Raw genomic sequence first — 20283 nt, forward strand, 5'->3', positions numbered from 1 at the left:
GGGAGGGGTGGTGTCCATTGATATTTTGGGCGAGTTCAGGGCCCATTGTGCTTGACACTGTACAGACCTATTGTTAAAAAAAATCCTATCACCAAAAAAATGAGTAAATCTATTTAACAAAAAATCTAGAAGAAAGAGTAATTCAAGAAATTTGGGAGGGCAATGAAACAGCAACATATTTTGCATAACTAGTCAAATGTACGATTAAAAGGTTTTGTAGCTGTTTTCAATGAATGGAATGTTTAAAGTTTGTTGTGGTGATTTGTGGGACATGGTGGTATGTCTGCATTTTGTAGACTGTTAAAATGATAATATATACTTCAAACAAATGTTTGATTAAGAAATGGACAACACGGCTTCAATCCTGCAAAGAAGCGTACATACTTCTATTTGCACTGAAGTAATAGACACATTGATGTGCTTTATATTTAATACCTGTGTAAGTATTTTCAGGAATTGGCTCTGAAACTGTCAAGGCCAGCTTCAGATTTGCTTTAGCATTTACTGCTACTGTTAGTTTTGGTGATAACTCTGCTAAGCTGTTACAGGTATCAACCCATAAACTCTTGTCTCTGAAAAACAGTACAGTTGACTATGTAGATTGTATGTTGTTTCTTTTCATTAAAGTAAAACATATATTCAAGTGTTGATCTTTATACAATATTAAAGCAAGCACTCACTTCCAGAGCTTACTAAGTTTTTGTTAGCATAGCTTTTGCAGTAACACTGAAAATGAAAGCTTCCTTCTCACAAGTAATTTGTATGTCAGATGGCAGATCTCACGCATAAGAAAGTATAATTTAAGGGTTTCTCAGCTGACCACCAGTCTGTCTCAACCAATGATAGGTAAAATATTAGACTGTATATGTGTCCAAAAGCCAGTGATCTGTTTTAGGTTTATGTAAATTCTGACCCTGATTCAGGTCATTTTATCTCAAGGTCTATCACATACATGTTTTCCCTAAATTAAAAAAAAAAAGAAGGAACTCTTCCTGTTAAAAAGAATGAAATAATTAGAGATCTCCTGAGTTCTTGGTCATGTGTTTGTAGAAACAACTTCTGAAACACAATAGTTGTTCCATTCTAATGGGGTAGAGGAGATAGAGGGCAGCGGGGAGAAGACAAGAAGAGTTTTATTGACAATCTGTATGACTTTATTCCAGGTGTTTCTGATTTTATTATACATACAGATAATCAGATTAATCTAGGTCTGCAGAGAATGTATTTTCTCTGTTTATAGCCTCCAAATTTTCCTTTCAATTCTAGAAAGGAGCTCCAGAAAGGAGCAATATGCAAAGTGTACATGCATCCAAATGAAACTGTAAAACCCACCATGTTCTCACACGCTGTAGAGAAAATCATGATACAAGATTGGTTTGATTTTCTAATCACTATTTAATCATCAGTTTAACTATTAATAAAAAGCTTATGCTTTCATTTTAGTTACAATATTTTGTACTTCTAAACAGGAAATGGCAAGCAACAGAAGTCCAGTAAGTGCTCAGGAAAAATGCCATATGGCGTGTGCATCATCTCAAAAAACTATGAGCTCTTAACTTTGCAAATGTCTTTGTGCCACATGGATGCAGAACCTAGATTAGCAAAAAATGTGTGAGTAAAGTCATGGCAACTTTTCACTCATGTCATTTGTCAAAGATGTTTAATTTGCTGCTGTGTGGTAAGTTGTAAAAATATAATTGAGTAAATATTTTGTTAGCATCAGTCTATGACTAAAGATGAAGTAAAACATTTAAAATATTTTTAGACTCTCTGTGTATAGAATACTCTCAGCTTCACTCAGGTAAGGGGAAAAATATCTCAAATCGCTACAGTTAGTTTGATTTTCAACTTTTGTCTTTATTTAAAATTTTAGTCCTTTCAGTGTTTGTGAATCCTTCATTCTGGATCCATCTGCAGCTGACTTAGCGGTCCTGGAATCTGTAAAATAAATTTCTTTGCCTTCTAATGTTTCTTCGGCTCTTTAGATAGCAGTTCTTCCTCTGCAGTCAGACAGCTAACTGGGACGCCGAGTCATGGTGTTAATAATTGATTTCAGTCAGGAGGGTGGATGATATTTTTGTACCAAAGAAAGTATAAGAATGATTAGAAATGACAAGATAGATACTGTCTGTACTTATTGAAGGGAAGAGATCCTATTGTGTCCTGAAAGCCCTCGCCAGAGCCCAGCCAGGGCCGGCGTCTCCCTGTGGGCCGGGGAGCCAGGGCCAGCCCTGACAGGCAGGGGCTGTGCCAGGCAGGGCCCTGCCGGGGCGGCCAGAGCCCAGCCATCAGGCTAGGCCAGGGTGACGATGCAGGGCCGAGGTCGAGCCAGGAACACGAGTCAGTAAGGCGGGGTGAGGACCAGGTCTTGTGTCAGGGTCAGAGACAGCCAGCGGTCGCCAGGCTGAGCCAGGATGTCAGCCCGCGGGCCGGAGCCTGGGTGTGGGTCAGCGGGGCCCACGGCCGGGCATGGCCGTACCGGCATGGCTACCACATGGGTGGGACCTCAGGCAAGGCTGAGCACCAGAGCTTCGGCTTCAAGGCAGCTCCTACAGAAGGGGGCCAGCCTTGGCTGAGGCCACCCTGCAGAGCTGTCTGGCAGCTCCCCACAGTCACCAGAGGGAAGGAGGGGCAGCCCTCAGCTGGGCTATCTCTAAGTTGGCCCTGAGCCCAGCAGCCAAATCCCCAGGAGGGGGATGCAATCAGGGCCCTTACAGCCATTTAAGGTCCCAAGGTGCTGCTGTCTTTTTTTCTCTGCTTCACAGAAAGGCATGGGAGCAGATGGTAGACACTTTAACTCTGCAAATATAAGTGACACCTAAGTTTCAAACTTTTACAGCTTTTTATTTACCTTGTTATCTACCTAGCTAGTAAAACTGTGCTATGACGACTCAATTATCAATTTCTTTGTGAGCATTTATTTTGGTCAAGGAACTGTCTGTTCTCATTTTTCATGTTGATTTCTTTTCTAAAGTGTAGCAGCTTCATTCCTCAGGCATTGAGTAGGTTTTGTCTGTTCCAGGCACTGAAAGAAAACCCCATTTCTCTGGCATTTGCGGTGAGACAGAAGAGGTGTTTTGGGTGCTGTCTGGTTTCTTGGCTAAGTAAGATGAGGTAGTGAATGCTGTGAGATTATTGTGATATTCAAAAAAGATTGTTTAAATATTTTCTTCTGCTTTAGGCACCAGTTGCCTAACTGAGCAGTATAGTTTCTTTTCTTCTCTTTGGGGTACTAGGGAAAAATTTTTCATGGCCAGAGGCCTGTGGGATGCCAGGGTTTCGGTGGGGCAGCGACAGAGAAAGGAGAAGCAGTTTCTTTCTATTCATCGACTTAGAGATCCAGGATAAAATTTTCATTCAAGCCTTTGGCAAAATTCCCAACAATTTTAGTGGGACGTGAGTTTCACACACAGCCCATACTTGTTAGGTTATTACTTAGAGTGTAGTCTTTCAGAACAGATTGTAAATTTGTGATAGACTATAATTGGAAAGAGTATTACGAGAAAAGGGGAAGAATTGGCTTCCCTAATAAAAGGAAAACAATCACCACTTTTTCTTCCCAACTGCTGTATGAGTTGAGAACAATTTAGATTACTTGGCAGGTGTGAGGTTTGCAGCATTATTTGTTGAAGAAGGTCCTTCCCAAAGTGATACAGATTATATCTGTAAATCTGCCCTTTGTTGTGTGAATTATCATGAAGGCAGTTTCCCAAACAAATTTACTAAACTATTTGGCTTTGGTTTTTATTACGTAAATTATGTATGCTGTGTTATTCCTGTAAAATAAAATTAAATTTAGAATTTTCACAAGTCTTATGATGATCTTAATGCAGGCCTGCACCAGAAAATGTTTCAGAACATACATGAAACATCATGTTCTCATCTATCAATATAAAGATATATTAATATGGTTATCTGGAGCATACATGCATGTAGTGCAACAACAACGTAAATGCAAACAAACACGAAACGTATATGATGACTGGAGAAAAATACTGGAGAAAACAATGCAAACAAATAATGAATAAATATAAGATTTTCTTAACCCCACCATTGTGGTTAAGATTTGATATTGCCATTATTTTAATTTTTAATACCTTCGGTAGATAAATAAAATGCCTTCGCCGTGCAGATAATGCTTTTCTTGAGAAATCCAACATGAAGTGCAAGTATAAAAATAAAAAGGTAAATTTAAATATGTAAATTTAAATAGGAGAATATTAAAATAAATCACTATATCTTTTGAACAGCTACTAAAAAAATAACGCAAAGAATACGTGCTTGTCAAATATGCAGTATAAATAAATAATTTAGGTGAAAATGGATGACTAGATATAACAAAGAGACGACCAAATAATGAAGGGCTAAAGGGTGGTTGTTACATCTGATGTACTTCATTGTATATTGTAAGTAATTGCTATCCATAAAAAATTCCATGGCTTCTGTATGAGAAAAAGAGACAATTTGACAGGCAACACTAGTAGTCAGCGACAGCAAGTACAAATCCTTGGCAACTGTCATTATCCTGCTGTTGAATTCACATCCAAAACTGTATGATAACTTTGACCTGTATGGCTGTTACTGAACCAATGTCTGTTAAAGTAACTATATTTTTCACTTATGGAAAAAAATATTAGCCATGTGCACATTTATGTCTTAGAAAACTTTATGGACTTTTCTGTATTATACTGCTGTTTTCTATTTAAAGAAGAAATACGGAGAAATATGCTTTAGTTAGACAATAATGAATAATTAGAAAATTGCACTAGAGCAATAGAATAAAAATTTTGATCTGATGTAGATAACCAATTTCAGCATGTAGAATTAATTGAAAGTAAAAGTTCCTCTTGTAAAAATTATAGGAAGGATTCAACACTTTGGCTATGAATAAACACCAGATTAACTGCTTTTAAATGAGAAAAAAGTTGTTAGACCTCTTTAGGTTTTTCGTTTTTTTTTTCATTTCTTTTCCCATTTAGATTTCTGGTTTCAAAATCTTTTCTTTCTGTATCTGTATCTGGGCACCTTTACCTGTGCTGTAAAAAAAATGATCACAACATCTTGGTGATAGCAGCTAGCAAAATTTACCATTGGCTAAGAAGAACTTTTGCTTTAATATGAAGTACCAAGCTGTTCTTCCTGACTGGTGAAAGCCATTTCACATTGGCTTTTTCATGAGGTTTCCATGTATTAGAACTTTCATTTTATGGCGTTTAATCTCCAGAAGGACGGGGCACCAGGGTTACATCTAAAGTATAAAACAGCTCAGCAGCACAAGAGTAAGATTACTCTTGGTAATTGCATGCTTGCATTTTCTGTTTGAAACCACTGTGGTTAAGGAATTGGAGTGTATGCACAAGTACCCTAGGGTTTACATACACTGTACATATAAATAGTGCTTGTGATGGTGGGAAATTTTCAGAAAAAGCTGGACAAGGACTGGGGAACGGTAACAGTATTAGTCCTGTAGTTTCTTTGTATAGTGTAATTTAGTGAGAGGAGGTTTCACAGGTAGTGTACCTTGTTGAAAAGTAGTAGCCCTTTGCTAGACCAGACCACTTACATAATGGTTTACTTGTCATGGAAACAAGATAATTCCTCGTTGATACTATCAGTACTGTTAATATTCCATCAAATTAGTTCTTGAGTAGTAAGTAAGGGTGTTGTCTGCTAAAGAAGGACGTTATCTACAGAATAAATAATGGCAATGAATAGATTTTTATTGTTTAAAGAAATTTGTTTCTGGTTTCGTAGTTACTTTCTGCTCTTGAAGTGGGTAACAAAATGACCTTTTAAGGAAAAGAGTACTTACAAATATAGTGTCCTCATGCTGTCACTAGTCAGAACTCAAAACACAGCATAATGTGTTCAGATGCATAATACTAAGATGTTATCTTTGATTGCACTCCAATATGTGGTATTCCTGTGATATTTATTAGTTTAAGGATTTCCTAGGTAAACATACTGCAATCCATGCAGACAAATTTTGAAATTCACATTTGTTGTGACATTTTTGTAATTTATAATGGGAATAAGCTGACATTTAAGAATTATTTGAATGTGAAAGAAGAATGAGGGCTTGATCTCATCCAATTCCTTTCTTGCTTTTTCTTGATCTTTGATGTTGCTGTTCACACAGTTATACTAGTGCTGATTTTCCAAAGACTGGATAAAATTAGGTTGTGGAATTTTCATATGGGTGAATATTCCGTCTAGCCTATGATATAAAGTAATTTTGCGCCATTAATAGTAGCGTCAAATTGAAAGTTGGAGGGTTTTTTTCTCATTTATATTAATGTATTTATGCAAATAAAACCTTTTTTTTTTAGCTTTATGAGATAATTCAATGTTCATTTTGTATGAAGGAAGTCTATCACAGACTCCGTGTTACTGCAATATAGTATAGCTGAAATACCTACTGTCCTTCACCATAATCCTGTCCTACAGCACTTTATACAATTCTCATTCTCATCCTAGCTTGTGCAAAGATTAATTGAGCTGAAGTCTAAAATAATTTTATAGTTTGCAGATACAACAATCAGGATGAAACTATTAACACAGTTTCATAATGTGTTTTCCAACTTTAATTAAGTTGTTGTAGGCTTTTCTGAACTCCTTACAGTCTATCATTACTAAGTTAAACTAGTTGAAAGACCAGAGCAAAAAGATAAAGTTTTAACTATATTTATCACATTTCTGTTTCAGAAAATGTCTCTCTCCCTATGCAAAAACAGCTGTTAAAAGTATTGAAGGGAAGCAAAGCTCTAGACAACTTCCATTTGCCCATAACTTTCGCCTGCAATCAGCAATGGTGTCAAGAAGGTCAAGACTTCAAGATTGTTCTACACATCAAACAAAATCAGTTCAGAGCTGGGATGGAGTATCAGACATATAGACAGCTACAAATCAAACAGTACAGACAATTTCTGTCTTATATCACCATCCAAGAGGAACAGAGCTGAAAGTGTTCCCACAGGTCAACTAAGGTAATCAAAGCTCTTCTCTGTTGCTTTTAATCATGACTGCTGCAGTTCAGTCCCATTGTAGTGACGATTCAGTTGATATTCTAAAAAAGAACTTGCTAATTTTTGTTAAGATTTCTTGACCTAAAATTTCTCAGAGTATATCCTTTTCAAAACTATTGATTTCATCAAACATTTCTGAAAGACAATTAGAGTGACAATAAACCAGGCATCCCAGTTTGCTTTACAAATTTTTAATAGACTTAGACAATAGATAGGTAATATCCATCAAGTTTACCCTCCGTAAAGAATAATGTGGTTGTCCATAATTAATCCAAAATGAATTAATTCTGTCTGTCTGGAAAACCCAAGAGACCAACTGGACTTTGCAATGTGCCATAAAGGTGATTAAAGGTGAACAAAAGTATATTTTAGTGTGTTTAATTTAGATCTCCTCATCAAAAGCTTTTTATTGTTAGTGTCTTCTATTTTGTGTGGGTAAACTGCTGTGAACTGAGACAAACTTAGTTGATCATAGTTATCATGATATCCCCTCATTTGTGTGCAGACATGACCTCAAATAGGATAAAAATGGCTCTTAAATTTCTTTTTTGTAAATGTTTTCTGAAAGTGCTTTATCCAAAACCATAAGTATTTGTAATTGCTAATTTTGTATGCTAAGACATATGTTTTAATATACTTGTCCTCTGGTGTATGAAAGTCTTGAACTCTAAAACCAAAAAGAAAAAATATAGTTACTTTTTAAGGGGGCCACATTCTGGCTTTCTTATTTATATGGTTTAGTACTCAACACTGAAGTACCTACGCTGATTTAATAGCATGACTTGCTTTACAAATGCTAAAAAGAATACAAAAAAGATGGGATTCTTAGGTGGTAATTTTGTCATTGGAGAAATGTGGAAACTGTAAAATATGCCATTATGGTTTAGGTGAAGTATCAGTTCAGTGCTAACTGAAATGAATGGAAAAATTTGCAGGGTATTTCATAGGAGAGAAATTAAAATCTTAGGCCTTAACAGTCTTGAGTTCTGCATGGCAATCTCTTGTTGCAGACTAGGATGGAGACCGTATGTCACAAATGTGCTTGCTGAAGTATGAGATTTTGTTATAAATCTGCTCCCCCCTGCCTTCTTTTTTCTTTTTAAAAATAGTCTTACTGTGGTATTATTCAGAAGTTGTCTGTGGTAAGAGCATTTTGAAAAAGTATTATGATTTTTTTTAATTGGGTATTAGTTTATTTAATTTTATTCTGGCAGCTGCATTGAATATATTTTGCTATCCGGGAAACAGAAACAATTAACAATAAGCCCCACTCTGCAGTCACTGTACAGGCATAATTGCTGTCAATTTGATTGAAATTTTGCCTGAGAAAAGACAGTCATCAGTTCTTACTTTTTACACTGGAAGCAATAATCTACACAGTATGCACTGAAAGGACTCTTTAATTACAAGTTTTCTCAGAACCAACAATTTTTTTTTCTATATTTACTTGTGCTGGTAGATTTTGAAAAATACTTTTAAAATTAAGTGATTTATTTTCTTATGAAATTCTTAAGATAAAAGGACTTAATTAAGCATCTGCTTTCCAAGTCTTCTAGAAGTTCTGAGTAAACTCAATTTGGAATAGATTAAGTCTATTAAGTCTATAGCAGTCCCGTTTCTCTATATTTTCTATATTTATAATGTAGGTGCTGCTAACTAAATTCTTATACTGTGAAGAATTTTAATGACCATACCTTCAGATTGTCTTTTCACACAATTATTATAAAAGTTATAAAAAACAAGTAAAAAAAAAAAAGAAAGACAAATATATTGTATTGTTTCTTTAATATCCTAAACTGGATTTTTTTTCAACAGAATTAACTGTGCTCTCTCTTCAACACTCTGGCATATCCAGAGGGCGTTTGAAGTATCCAAAGTTATTAAACAGCAGCCAAATGTAATCAAAGTCATAGCTTACAAAAATGGCACAAGAAGGATCTTTGCTAAGGTTTCTGTGTCCTTAATTAAGCTAGTAACCCCAAAGAGAAGTTTTGTTGCATGCATAAAGTTTATTTGTAGCTTTTGCTTCAAACCCTAACATAAATCCTTTTTTCCTTTAAAATAAGCTTGCATTAAACTTTTCTTCCTTTGTACACTATTCCTAATGTGTGCGACTTGTTAAAAATTCTTATAAATGCTAAGTGAACTAAGTTCCAGCATACAGTACAATATTATTTGACATTAAAAGGCAAGAGAACAATACTTTTAAACCAATCTTTCTAAGGTTACGTGTTTTTCTCATCTTGTTATCCTATGATTTCTAGTAATAACCACTAATATACTAAGCGACTTGTAGTGCAGTTAGTATGTTTGGTAAATTAATTGAGAGTGGATTTTTTGTTTCCAATTTTATTTTTTCTGACTAAATATTGATCATAAAATAAATATGTTTGTAATCAGTATTCCTTACCTCTTGCATTCATTTAGCTGCTGCAGGAGCGCTCTGAAAAGCTGAATCTGAACATGGCTGCACGATGAGTGTTCTTGGCAGACAGCACTGAAGCACTAGAACCTAAAGACATACCCCACGATGCCGACGTTTATATTTCAACTGGAGAGACCTTTTTATATCCATTCAAAAAAACAAAAGGTAAAAAACCAAAACCAAAACTGAGAACCCCCAGCAAATGGCTTAAGGGGTGCAATTAAAAATGATTTTCGTCCTGTCTTTTTGCATGGTTTAACAAAACTAATGTTTACTCATTTACAGCTCAGTAAGAGGATAATGTGCTTAATGAAAGAAAAATCTACTGACAGCCACGTTTATTGCCCTTCATTAGCATTGGTACTTAATTTAATATAGATCTGAATAGACATTAGGGAGCCTGCAGGAGGTTAAATGGTGAAAATGTAAAGAGATTATTGAATTTACTGTTTAGTTTCAGTGACATCAAACAGACATAATTAATTAGGCTTATTCCAATAGCAAAAATAATCCAGAATGTAAGATTGAATTCATTAATGTCAATGTTTAAAATTTTTTCAAAGTTTAATACAGCAATATGGAATATCTACATTACTACTTTATTAATTTCAGATTGTTTGGTAAATTTTTCTTCTTTCCTTTTAATTTCTTTACCAATCTGGTAATTACGTTTTATTTTTTACAAGGGGGAAAACTATTTCTGAATCCTTTACAGTTTAAATGTGAGTGTAAATGTTTCTCTGTCATATTTTAAGATCATGAAGTACATTGTGAGATTTCTGCAGCAAATTTGTGGTAACATTTTATAACATTAGCTTGAGTAGGGTTCAGTATCAAATTCAAGATCCCAGTTAGGTATTTTATTAAACTATTGATTCAACTAGCATTTGTGATAAAGAACTTTTAATTGATATAAGCTAACATACAATAAAAAGTGAAATTATTATTAGAGTAGTGTATGTGTAGGTTGGAATCTACAATTCCAGTGTACAATTCCAATGAGAAATGCAAATAAGATAAATTGTTTAAAATTATGTGAAGCATTCCCATTGGTATAATCTCGTAGTAATAAAATGTGATATGTTTTTTAAAAATCTAGGGATAGCAAAGAAGAAAAACAAAAAATCATTCAACTAGTGTGCGTATTTTATATTTATGTTGTATATATTTTTTATATATATTTCCTTGTGCTTTTGGGCATTTTTTTTCTTTTGTGCTTGCTTTAGAAACAAGCCTTGCAGTTAATTTTTCTGCATAGTTTTTAAATAGCATTTGTTATCTTGGGAATTATTAGGAGACACTTTAGTGTTAAATATTTAATTCTGAGTTTCAAAATATTCAAATGATCTTTTGCTAATCTTTTACAGATTTATATTACTTAGTACAAATACATTTCAAGAAGATATCTATAGAGTACTCATTACTGGCTATTTGCCTAAGAAAATGACTACAACATAGCTGTCTCTATACACATAAAAATCTAATATTAATTAGTAGAGCCTTTATGATAGAAGTCCTGTAATTAAAAGTATGTTTACATATTCATGGAGGTATTCATGAATGAAACTTATGTTAGTAAGCCTGTGTCTTACATAATCAATTTTATATATGATAAGCTGTTGTTTATAACATAAAAATTATTCTGAGTATGATACAGGTGATCCATTCACTGGAATGGCTATAATGAATGGCCTATATATTCAGTAAAAGGCACAGATCTTTGTATTTATTCTTGCAAAAGTGTATGATAAAACTGCTATTGGTACTGTATGAATCATTGAAAGGATCCTATTATTGTAGTATTTTTATATGGGTACTGCTATAATTTGTTACAAAGTCATCACCGATACTCTTAGTACAGTTTCTCCATGCATATGACTTGAGTGTTATGATAGATTTTCAGATTCATTAAGCAAGTCCTTTTTTCTTTCTCTCATTTGCCTCTTGCAAGCCAAGTTCAAAACAAAAACTTCTGTGCTTTGTCTGCATATCTTTGGCTGTGTTTCATTGTGACATGCACTGCTGTTCTTTTAGCACCAAAATGTTGGCACACATTACTGAAAATTTCACACCATCTCTTGCTGGATCAGCAAGCTTAACCTACCAAAATCTGGTGTTGTTGAATGGTTTTTGACTGATAATCAATCTTTTTGCTGCTCGACAGTTGTTGCTGGGACACAGACTAGAGCAGGTGGCAGATGTGGCTTGTCTTTTGAGAAAAGAAAGAGTAGGTGAGCTTGGGCACAGAGTAACATATTGTGTGTCCATTAAAAGGGTAAGTATAACAGGAAAAAGTCACTGCTATAAGTAGAAAAGCCACCAATACCAGAAAATAGGCCTTTTTACGCCCCTGTTTACAAGTTTAATAGAACTGAAAATGACAGTGAATAGTGTAGAATTCCATGTGTTCAAAAATCAGAACTGATTTAAAAACATTCATAAATTCTCTGTATAATATTGCATAGTACTTTTTTGCTTGTATTTTATTATTTATAAATAGTATGAATGAACATTGTATACGTTTTTAAAAAGCTACAATATATTGAAGATAGATTTTAGAGATGTATAAAGACATAGGGCTAGACAGTACGTATTTTATATTTTCTTTCTCTAGCCCAAGATTGGGAAGAGAGCACAGAGTAATAGGACTTGTCAGTATAAAAATACTGATTGCTGCATTTGAGTCCTTAATGCATAGCTAACAAGGTCAAATGTCAGTAGCAAATCCTTTTTGCATGGGAATGGAAGATCAGTGATATACTGTAAAGCCCCAACCCTGCAAATATGTACAAGTGATCCCTTGGCAAGCAGACAGACTTTTTACATGTGTAGTTGCACAAAAATATTCGCAAGTTCAACACCTTTGTGGAAATCTGTATTTCAAGTACTGTATAAATCACAAAGTCTGTCAGAATTGTATTATCTTGCATACACTTTCATTGCTTCAAGTGGTATATATAAAATTATTATATATAAAAGTATATATGTATTTTTATATATATATATAAAGTATTATATATACCACTTGAAGCAATGTAAGTGTATGCAAGATAAAATTTAATACCCAGTGATGTTGATATCTTGGTTTATTTAAATTTATTCACCTTCTCATCTTTCTGAAATTTAAATTGAGATTTGGATTAAATGAATAAGGATTCAAACATAAGTTGTCAAATTGCATGATCTGGGATAAAAATTGAAAGTCATTGCTTCATTCTTTTCATTTAATTCAATATTTATAATAAATGCATGTGACATCAGTTATAAGGTGCCATTCCAACAGGAGTTTACCAAACAAAAAAGTATCAAATCTCAAGCATTTAAAACATATTTTCCTGGGACTTTTGTGGAAATAGTGTGTTGCAGAACTGTCCCAAAGAGTTAATGCTCTGTAGTATGTTGGTTTTCCATGTAATTTACATATGGTGATAGTCAATGGTTGTATTTAATTAACTGTTGGAAATATATGGGAGACCATGTACTTCAGTGTTTGTTTGCAGACACATATATTTAGCAGCTACTGAATTTTAAAATAGATTGAACATTCCTATTTATTCTTTCTAATACCTCGTGTTTCTCCTGTCAGCTTTTATTGTACCCCTACATCTCTTTGCAATTGAGTTTCATGTCTCCAGTGTAATTCTTCATTTTTTCTTCATTAGTTACCAATTTCTTAAGATGTTATTAATTTCTTTTTATTGAATTTGATTCCCGTGACATTAGCATCCTTGCCCTATAAAACCATCAATTTTCTATCACTCCTTCATAAAAAGTTTGTGCATTTTAGCAGTCATGCTATTGTGGAAAACATGACTTCTTCTAAACTTCATCTTCCATTCATTAACTTTTCAGTTTCTGTGTTTGCCATTTACCTTGGTCTTGCTTCAGAGTTGCTAAGTTGGAGATTTGGCTGATCGATCGATTGTGGACTTAGACTGCAATCTAAAACCAATTATGCGCAGGTCTAATTCACTGTACTACCGAAAGTAACATCAGTGATTTCTGAAGGAGCCTTCAGAATACTGAAGCTAAGCATTTATACAGATATACGACTATACTTAGTAGAGCTCCACTGACTATAATGGGAACTAAGATGTCTAGTTCACACATGGATGATTTACAAGTAGACACTTAATTTAGCTGTGCTGATCTTAAACTGAATCACTTCCTAAAGACAGGCATTTTGGCCAAAATGCTGTTATTGATATGCCACACTCACAGATTTTTTGTAAGTCATACTGACAAGGATTGCTTACATGGAGCATGGTCCACTTCATTGATCACATTGGCATTTCATCTGATTAATACATCTTATTACTGGGTGCAAAGCATTGTTTATGACCTACCTCCAGCTTTCATTCTGTGGATCACTATAGTAAAAGGACACTAGATATGGAAACAATTAGTACATAAATGTTCACATTTTTACTACTTAGCCGAAATGTCTGTACTCTTTATTTTAGCGTTATATTTGTAGGATGTATGCATTTCCAGTACTGTGTGGTAAAAGTAAAACTAAAAATGATGAATAATATTTTGTGTCTTTTATTAATGCACTGTGACAAGGAGGTCACTAGAAAAAGTAATCAATGTTTAGTGTTCTTAATGCTGCATTTCAGGTCTGTATGTAAATGAAGAGGTAAAGATTTCATTTAATAACATTTAGAGATCACATGATCAAGAAAATGAAGTAATTTACCAAGACAGGTTCCAATTGACAAGAATGTATGTGAATACATTTAAAATAGGATGCCTTTTCTACAAGGAGTAAATATCAGTGAAATGATGGATTCTTATCATTCTAATTATTGACTGATTTCAAAGTGTTTCAATTCTAAACAGCATTCTAAATAATGTAGGGCTTTTTCTGATCAACACATAAAAATGAAAGTTGTCACATTTTAGTTTTCAGAAAAAATGCGTCTCCTCTATGAGCTTAATTAAGAAGTTAATACATTTTATTACAATTTTTCCTGTAATTACTGTATTATATGCTATTATTTCAATGCATTTGTACTAGAATTTTGATTAGAAAAAGGAATGTGCTATAACAACTATTCATAAAAATGTGCAGAAATATGTATCTCATCATTTATTATGAGTTTATCCATCTTACAACAGATGTTGAAGATCTCAAGATATACAACAGGGATTTGCTATAAGCTATAGAAGTTTCCTCTCGAATCATCTTATATCAAAATAGAATTGAATACATAGAAACTAGCTTGATCATATCCTGAAAGTTAGAATGACAAAAGCCTGGTCTATGAGAGGGATGCCAGTAAAACCTAGATTATATTTTGTTTTAAGGGTTTCTTACAGAAAATTGATTTTACTATTTTACTATGGAAAATTTAGACTCCGATTATTATTATAGATTCTTACAGGCCTTTCCTGTTCTGGGTATATTTTAAAAATCTGAAGTATGTCCATTTCTGGAATTCATTTTGGAATTCTTCACAATACTGAAGTCTCCCTTCTAGCCCCTCAATGGCACTGAAGTCTTCAGTGTTTTTTACACAGGAATCTAATGCTAATATCCCACTTTTAATATGCTGTGTCTTCTCCTCCTTAGATTTCTCACTGAGCAAACTCTACTACTTCCTTTGGCACCAGAAGCAAAGGTACATATAGCATTCCCTCAAGAGCTTCCACAGTAGATTTTGATAAACACGTTTTTCCAGACAACATATATGGAGTCTTATTGGTGGCACAATAACCATAGCAAATGTGTGTTGTTTTAACTTTCTTTCCTGGTCTTAGACTTCAATTCAGTATTTTGTTAAAGAAATATGAGAAAGCTTTGTGGTATACTTTAGCTTGATGATGTTAATGGTTTGTAAAGACATTTTCCACCATGACAGATTGACCAGATGCTTGATTTCTGGGTGCAACCAATAGGCTTTGCAGAATAACAGATGACAACTTAACTTGAAGTTGTAAACTGATAGCCAAAAGTGATAATATGTTCACACACACACACATACACATATATATAAAAATAAAACCGAGTAAAGCAAATTAGTCAGGGTAGAAAAATCACCAGAGGGAATATGTTTTCAAGAATAGTTTGGGATTTTTTTTTTTTTAATTAAAAAGCTGTAATTCAAAATTTAGTTAAGCATAAAATTAATTATACAAATTGAATTGTTTAGTTAACCAGTAAACACCCGTTATAATATGCTGCTAAACAGACAAAACAGATGACTAAACCCTTTATATGTAGCCTCCACTGTTAAGGAGAACTGATTTTATGAAATGATAATATCTAGGCTGGAGCACCTCTCCTATGAGGAGAGGCTGAGAGGGTTGGGGCTGTTCAGCCTGGAGAAGAGAAGGCTCTGGAGAGATCTTAATGCAGCCTTCCAGTACCTAAAGGGGGCCTACAAGAGAGCTGGGGAAGGACTTTTTACTAGGGCATGTAGGGATAGGACGAGGGGGAATGGCTATAAACTGGAAGAGGGCAGGTTTAGATTAAACATTAGGAAGAAGTTTTTCACTTTAAAGGTGGTAAGGCACCGGAACAGGTTGCCCAGAGAGGTTGTTGAGGCCCCATCCCTGGAGGTGTTCAAGGCCAGGCTGGATGTGGCCTTGGGCAACCTGGTCTAGTGGGAGGTGTCCCTGCCCATGGCAGGGGGGTTGGAACTCGATGATCTTTAAGGTCCTTTCCAACCTAAAACAATCTATGATTCTATGATTCTACTACATTCCATATATAAATAAAATGCCCGATTTATTATCCTTTTATTACAGTTTCTCTTGACCAACTTTGTTTAAGGCAGCAAAGAGTAAGATGATACTGTATTAATTAGTTAAGTATTAGTACTGTGTTTGGGGGGATGCATCAGAGTGCAAGAGGATCAGAATGCATTGGAATTTAAAGAGAGAGATACAGCTTCCTCCATAGACTTCTGCATTAGGTTCTTAGGCTACAAAATGCCTGGATATGAAACTGTATCTTTCTGTATATTTTTATGATATCTAAAGCAGTGGGAACATAATTGTGATAAAGAAGTCAGCAACTCTGTAATAAAAAAAAAATTCTAGATGTGAAAAATACTTTCCAAATATGGCTTAAAATTGTATTTGAATAAAAGAACATGGAAACAATAAGGTAGAGCCAAAACAATGTAAGTTAAATGTAAAAAGTACAGCTGTATTTAATCAGTATTTGAACTTAGTCCTAACACCTCCTCAGCAGTATCCTGGAAGACAAATCCAGGATAAATTCTGAGCCATCCTTATGTGTATAATGAACCAGGAGTTGTAAGAAAGTTTTGTCCATACCTTTCATATAACAACAGATGAGGATCTTGGCCTGTAGAACCTTCGTCTTAGTTCCTTTATTTGCACTAGCAGAAGTGTTAAAATGAAAAAATTTTCAAGAAATGCAAAACATTGAGATCTGTATCCCCACTAACCTGTAGATTGCAGTAAGAATCTGTTTAAAATAATTTATAATTAAATCTCTGACCCCTGATATAAAAAAAACCCAACCCAAAATTGATTGCCAGCTCTACAGAATGGAGAAATTCATCCCAATCCAGAATGAGACATGCAGTCTTCCAATCATTATCATTCTAGATCCAGTGAACATAAGTTCAAGAGAAAAATTTGAGAGGAATGGGGAAGTTAAATATAGAGCACTGGTGACTGCGAGGCATTCTCTCTCTTCTCACTGCCAAATGGAACAAAATTGTTTGCATTGTAAACCATCAACAAATCAATTGAATTTTGTGCTGAGGTGCAGAGCCAGAGTCTTAACCTTTCACCCACTCTCTATATGTTTTTATCATACTGCATTGTTGCTGCAGTCTGTTTAGGGCTTATCTCATTTATTCTGTTTGGTGTTTACACCTTTTAAATTCCCCAATTAATTTCAGGTTTACTTGAGTGTGAATAAGGGAAGAATTCATATGAAATGTCATGAACAAATGTTAATTATTTTTTTTTAAACTGTACCAGCACCAGATTTTTGATCTCTTGAAACAATTTTCATTGCTTCTGGACTGCTCAAGTATAATCAAAGGAATTTTTGCTTAATTTTTAGTATTGATTCCCTGTTTTGTTAGACTAATATCAGCAGTTTTATTTGCTAATCATATTTTTATTGCTTACATATTTTCAATTATTTCCCAAAGTAAAATGTAACTTCATTATTTAAAAGAAGAAACAATATGATTTTTGTAAAGTAAATTCTAGATTTCAGATTCCTATCACACAAAGCATAGTGTAAAGCATTCCTCATTCATTGGTGAACCTAAATTTTTATTTGTGTTTTGTGAAAAGCATATAAAAGTCTTTTCACAATCTGGGGGCCTTCTTTAGTTCAAATGGACACTAATACCATGACCTATTTTCCTGAAGAGTTCATCGAAAAGTTCAAGGCAAGGGGATGAAATATGTTGATTGGCAGAGAAGATGGGATGTTTGTAATTTTAATCAAATTTAGAATTAAGACATACTTCAAACAATATGTCAGACTAGTGTTAGTGAGTTTAAAATCTAATGACAACTGCTGTCATTATTAGTTAAATATAGCCATTCTGCCTGTGGCCATAGATGATGACACTTCAGAACATGCAGAAACAAAAAACTCTCAAGTATTTAAAGAAAAGGGAGTGACTGTAAACTTAGTTAAACACAGGAATGTGACCTGGGCGTAATATATTTCCCAAGTACAGAGGCATCTGTAATTTGAACAGAGGACATAACTGAATGCAACATTATGTGTTGCTACCACTAAAGTGTTTAAATTTTAGGAAACTTGGGCCTTTCTTCCTATTTCATAAATAGACATCAAGGAGTTTCGTATTTATCATATTAATACTTAATTGTATTAATATGTAAGATATACTTCAGATTCATGTCTCTGTTACTGTTCTGTACCCTTTAAAATCTATCACTCAATTTTCAAATTCTTAAAAAGTAGGAACTGGGAAAATTATGTCCTGTTTTTAAGAGATTAAAATATTTTTTCAGACAATAAGTTTTGGATTCATGAGTTTATGAAGGTTGTTTGAGGCATTGGTTGGTATTTATTTCTGTCAAAGTGAAGGGAGAGAAAGAAGTTAAACAAGATATTTCTGAGTACTTATGCATAATATAATATATAGCATACAATATCTATATATTTGTAATGCCATGTGCTAGTCCCTTTAAACCTATAAGTTTATTCCTTTTTATTATCATTTGAAGAAAGTTTCTTCCAACTCTGTAATTCTTGTTTCCACAATGACAGTATAAAGTCATTGTGAATGAAGGGGATAGGTATTCGGAGAATAAGAAAACTGAATTTTGAAATAAGTTCAATGTAACAGGAAATGCGTGTAACATACAAACCTGGGCTCAGATCATGAACAGTGTAGTCAGTTCTTAGATGGGGAAAGTAAATGAAAATTTAAGTGCTCTGTGAGTTTATATTTGTTATTCTGCAAGTGACATTCTTCATTCTTAATAGTGAACCTCTATCATTAAGAATTATTTTGCTGGAGGCAGGTATTCCTTGGCATATTAAATTTGAAATGTAATTCTGCTATCTTGAGATGCTTAAAGATTTACAGACACTTTAACTAGGAATAGCAATGTTACTGTGTGTTTTGGAGGGGTTACTTCCATTTAGGTAATATATTCTGCTTATCCACAGTTCTCAGTATAATGTAACTGCTGAGTTAATCTTCACTTTCTGTACCAAACTATTGATTAGTGTGCTGATCTTCTCTAAATCGTTTCAACAGCTAACATTAAGCATAATACCAAGCATGTCATTTAATTTTTGAACTATATGGTAAATTATCACATAAAAAAATATGTAAATGATGCTTATAAAAAAACAGGTTAAGATTTCTAAATTTGCAGTATCAAGCACTTGGTGATAACTTAGTGTTTAACAAATTAAGGTACTTTATTGTTGGCAGTAGTGTGTACAACTAGCTGCTACACGATGGCAGATTACTGAGATAACAGCATAATTTGCCTTGAAGGGGACCTCTGCAGGTCATCTAGTCCAACCTCCTCAAATAGGGCTAATTTCAAAGGTAGGATAGGTTGCTTGGGGCATTATCCAGTCAAGTTTTGAAAATTTCCAAAGATGGAAATTCCCCAGCCTCTCTGGGCAAGCCATTCCACTGCTTATTTTTTGTGGATTTCTTTCTTTATATTTTGACAAATTTTCCCATGCTGCAGCTGTGACTGTTTCTTCATGTCATCTTGCGGTCTTCCACTACCTAGAGGGGGCCTACAGGAGATCTGGGGAAGGACTTTTTACTAGGGCAGGTAGTGACAGAATGAGGCGGAATGGCTATAAACTGGAAGAGGGCAGGTTTAGATTAAACATTAGGAAGAAGTTTTTCCTTCCTTTCCTTTCCCACCACTTTGAGGGTGGTAAGGCACTGGAACAGGTTGCCCAGAGAGGCTGTTGAGGCCCCATCCCTGGAGGTGTTCAAGGCCAGGCTGGACTGGCCTTGAGCAACCTGGTCTAGTGGGAGGTGTCCCTGCCCATGGCAGGGGGGTTGGAACTCAGTGATCTTTAAGGTCCTTTCCAACCTAAACCATTCTATGATTCTATGTTCTTTTACTGTGCCCCTTTGAGAAATTTCTCTCTGTCTTTCCTATAGCCACTGTTTAGGAAGTTGAAGATTGCGGTTAGACCTCCTCTCAACTGCCTTCTCTCCATGGTCTCTCAACCTTCCTTTTGCATAATGATGCTGCATTTTATTCCCAACTCTGAAAGTGAATGAAATCCACTCGTTTTGGAGTAGTAGCAGTAGGTCCTTGTAGATGTTCTAAGTATTTAAGCAATGCAAGAAGGACTTGCAACAAACAAACAGCTTG

The 20283-nt window shown here is 34.6% G+C and overlaps 1 protein-coding gene across 1 annotated transcript in view; it reads left to right on the top strand.

The window, feature by feature from the left end:
• Nucleotides 1-3268: 3268 nt before the first annotated feature.
• Nucleotides 3269-20283, top strand: part of DCDC1 (doublecortin domain containing 1) — a 193963-nt gene continuing 176948 nt past the window's right edge. Inside the window, 6 exon segments of the mRNA XM_009892706.1 lie at nt 3269-3396; nt 6706-6889; nt 6892-7005; nt 8582-8615; nt 8894-8997; nt 9453-9615. Of these exon segments, the coding sequence (XP_009891008.1) occupies nt 3269-3396; nt 6706-6889; nt 6892-7005; nt 8582-8615; nt 8894-8997; nt 9453-9615 (727 nt within the window).

This window comes from Charadrius vociferus, unplaced genomic scaffold, assembly GCF_000708025.1.
Source record: "Charadrius vociferus isolate BGI_N301 unplaced genomic scaffold, ASM70802v2 scaffold19, whole genome shotgun sequence".
Classification (NCBI taxonomy): Eukaryota; Metazoa; Chordata; class Aves; order Charadriiformes; family Charadriidae; genus Charadrius; species Charadrius vociferus.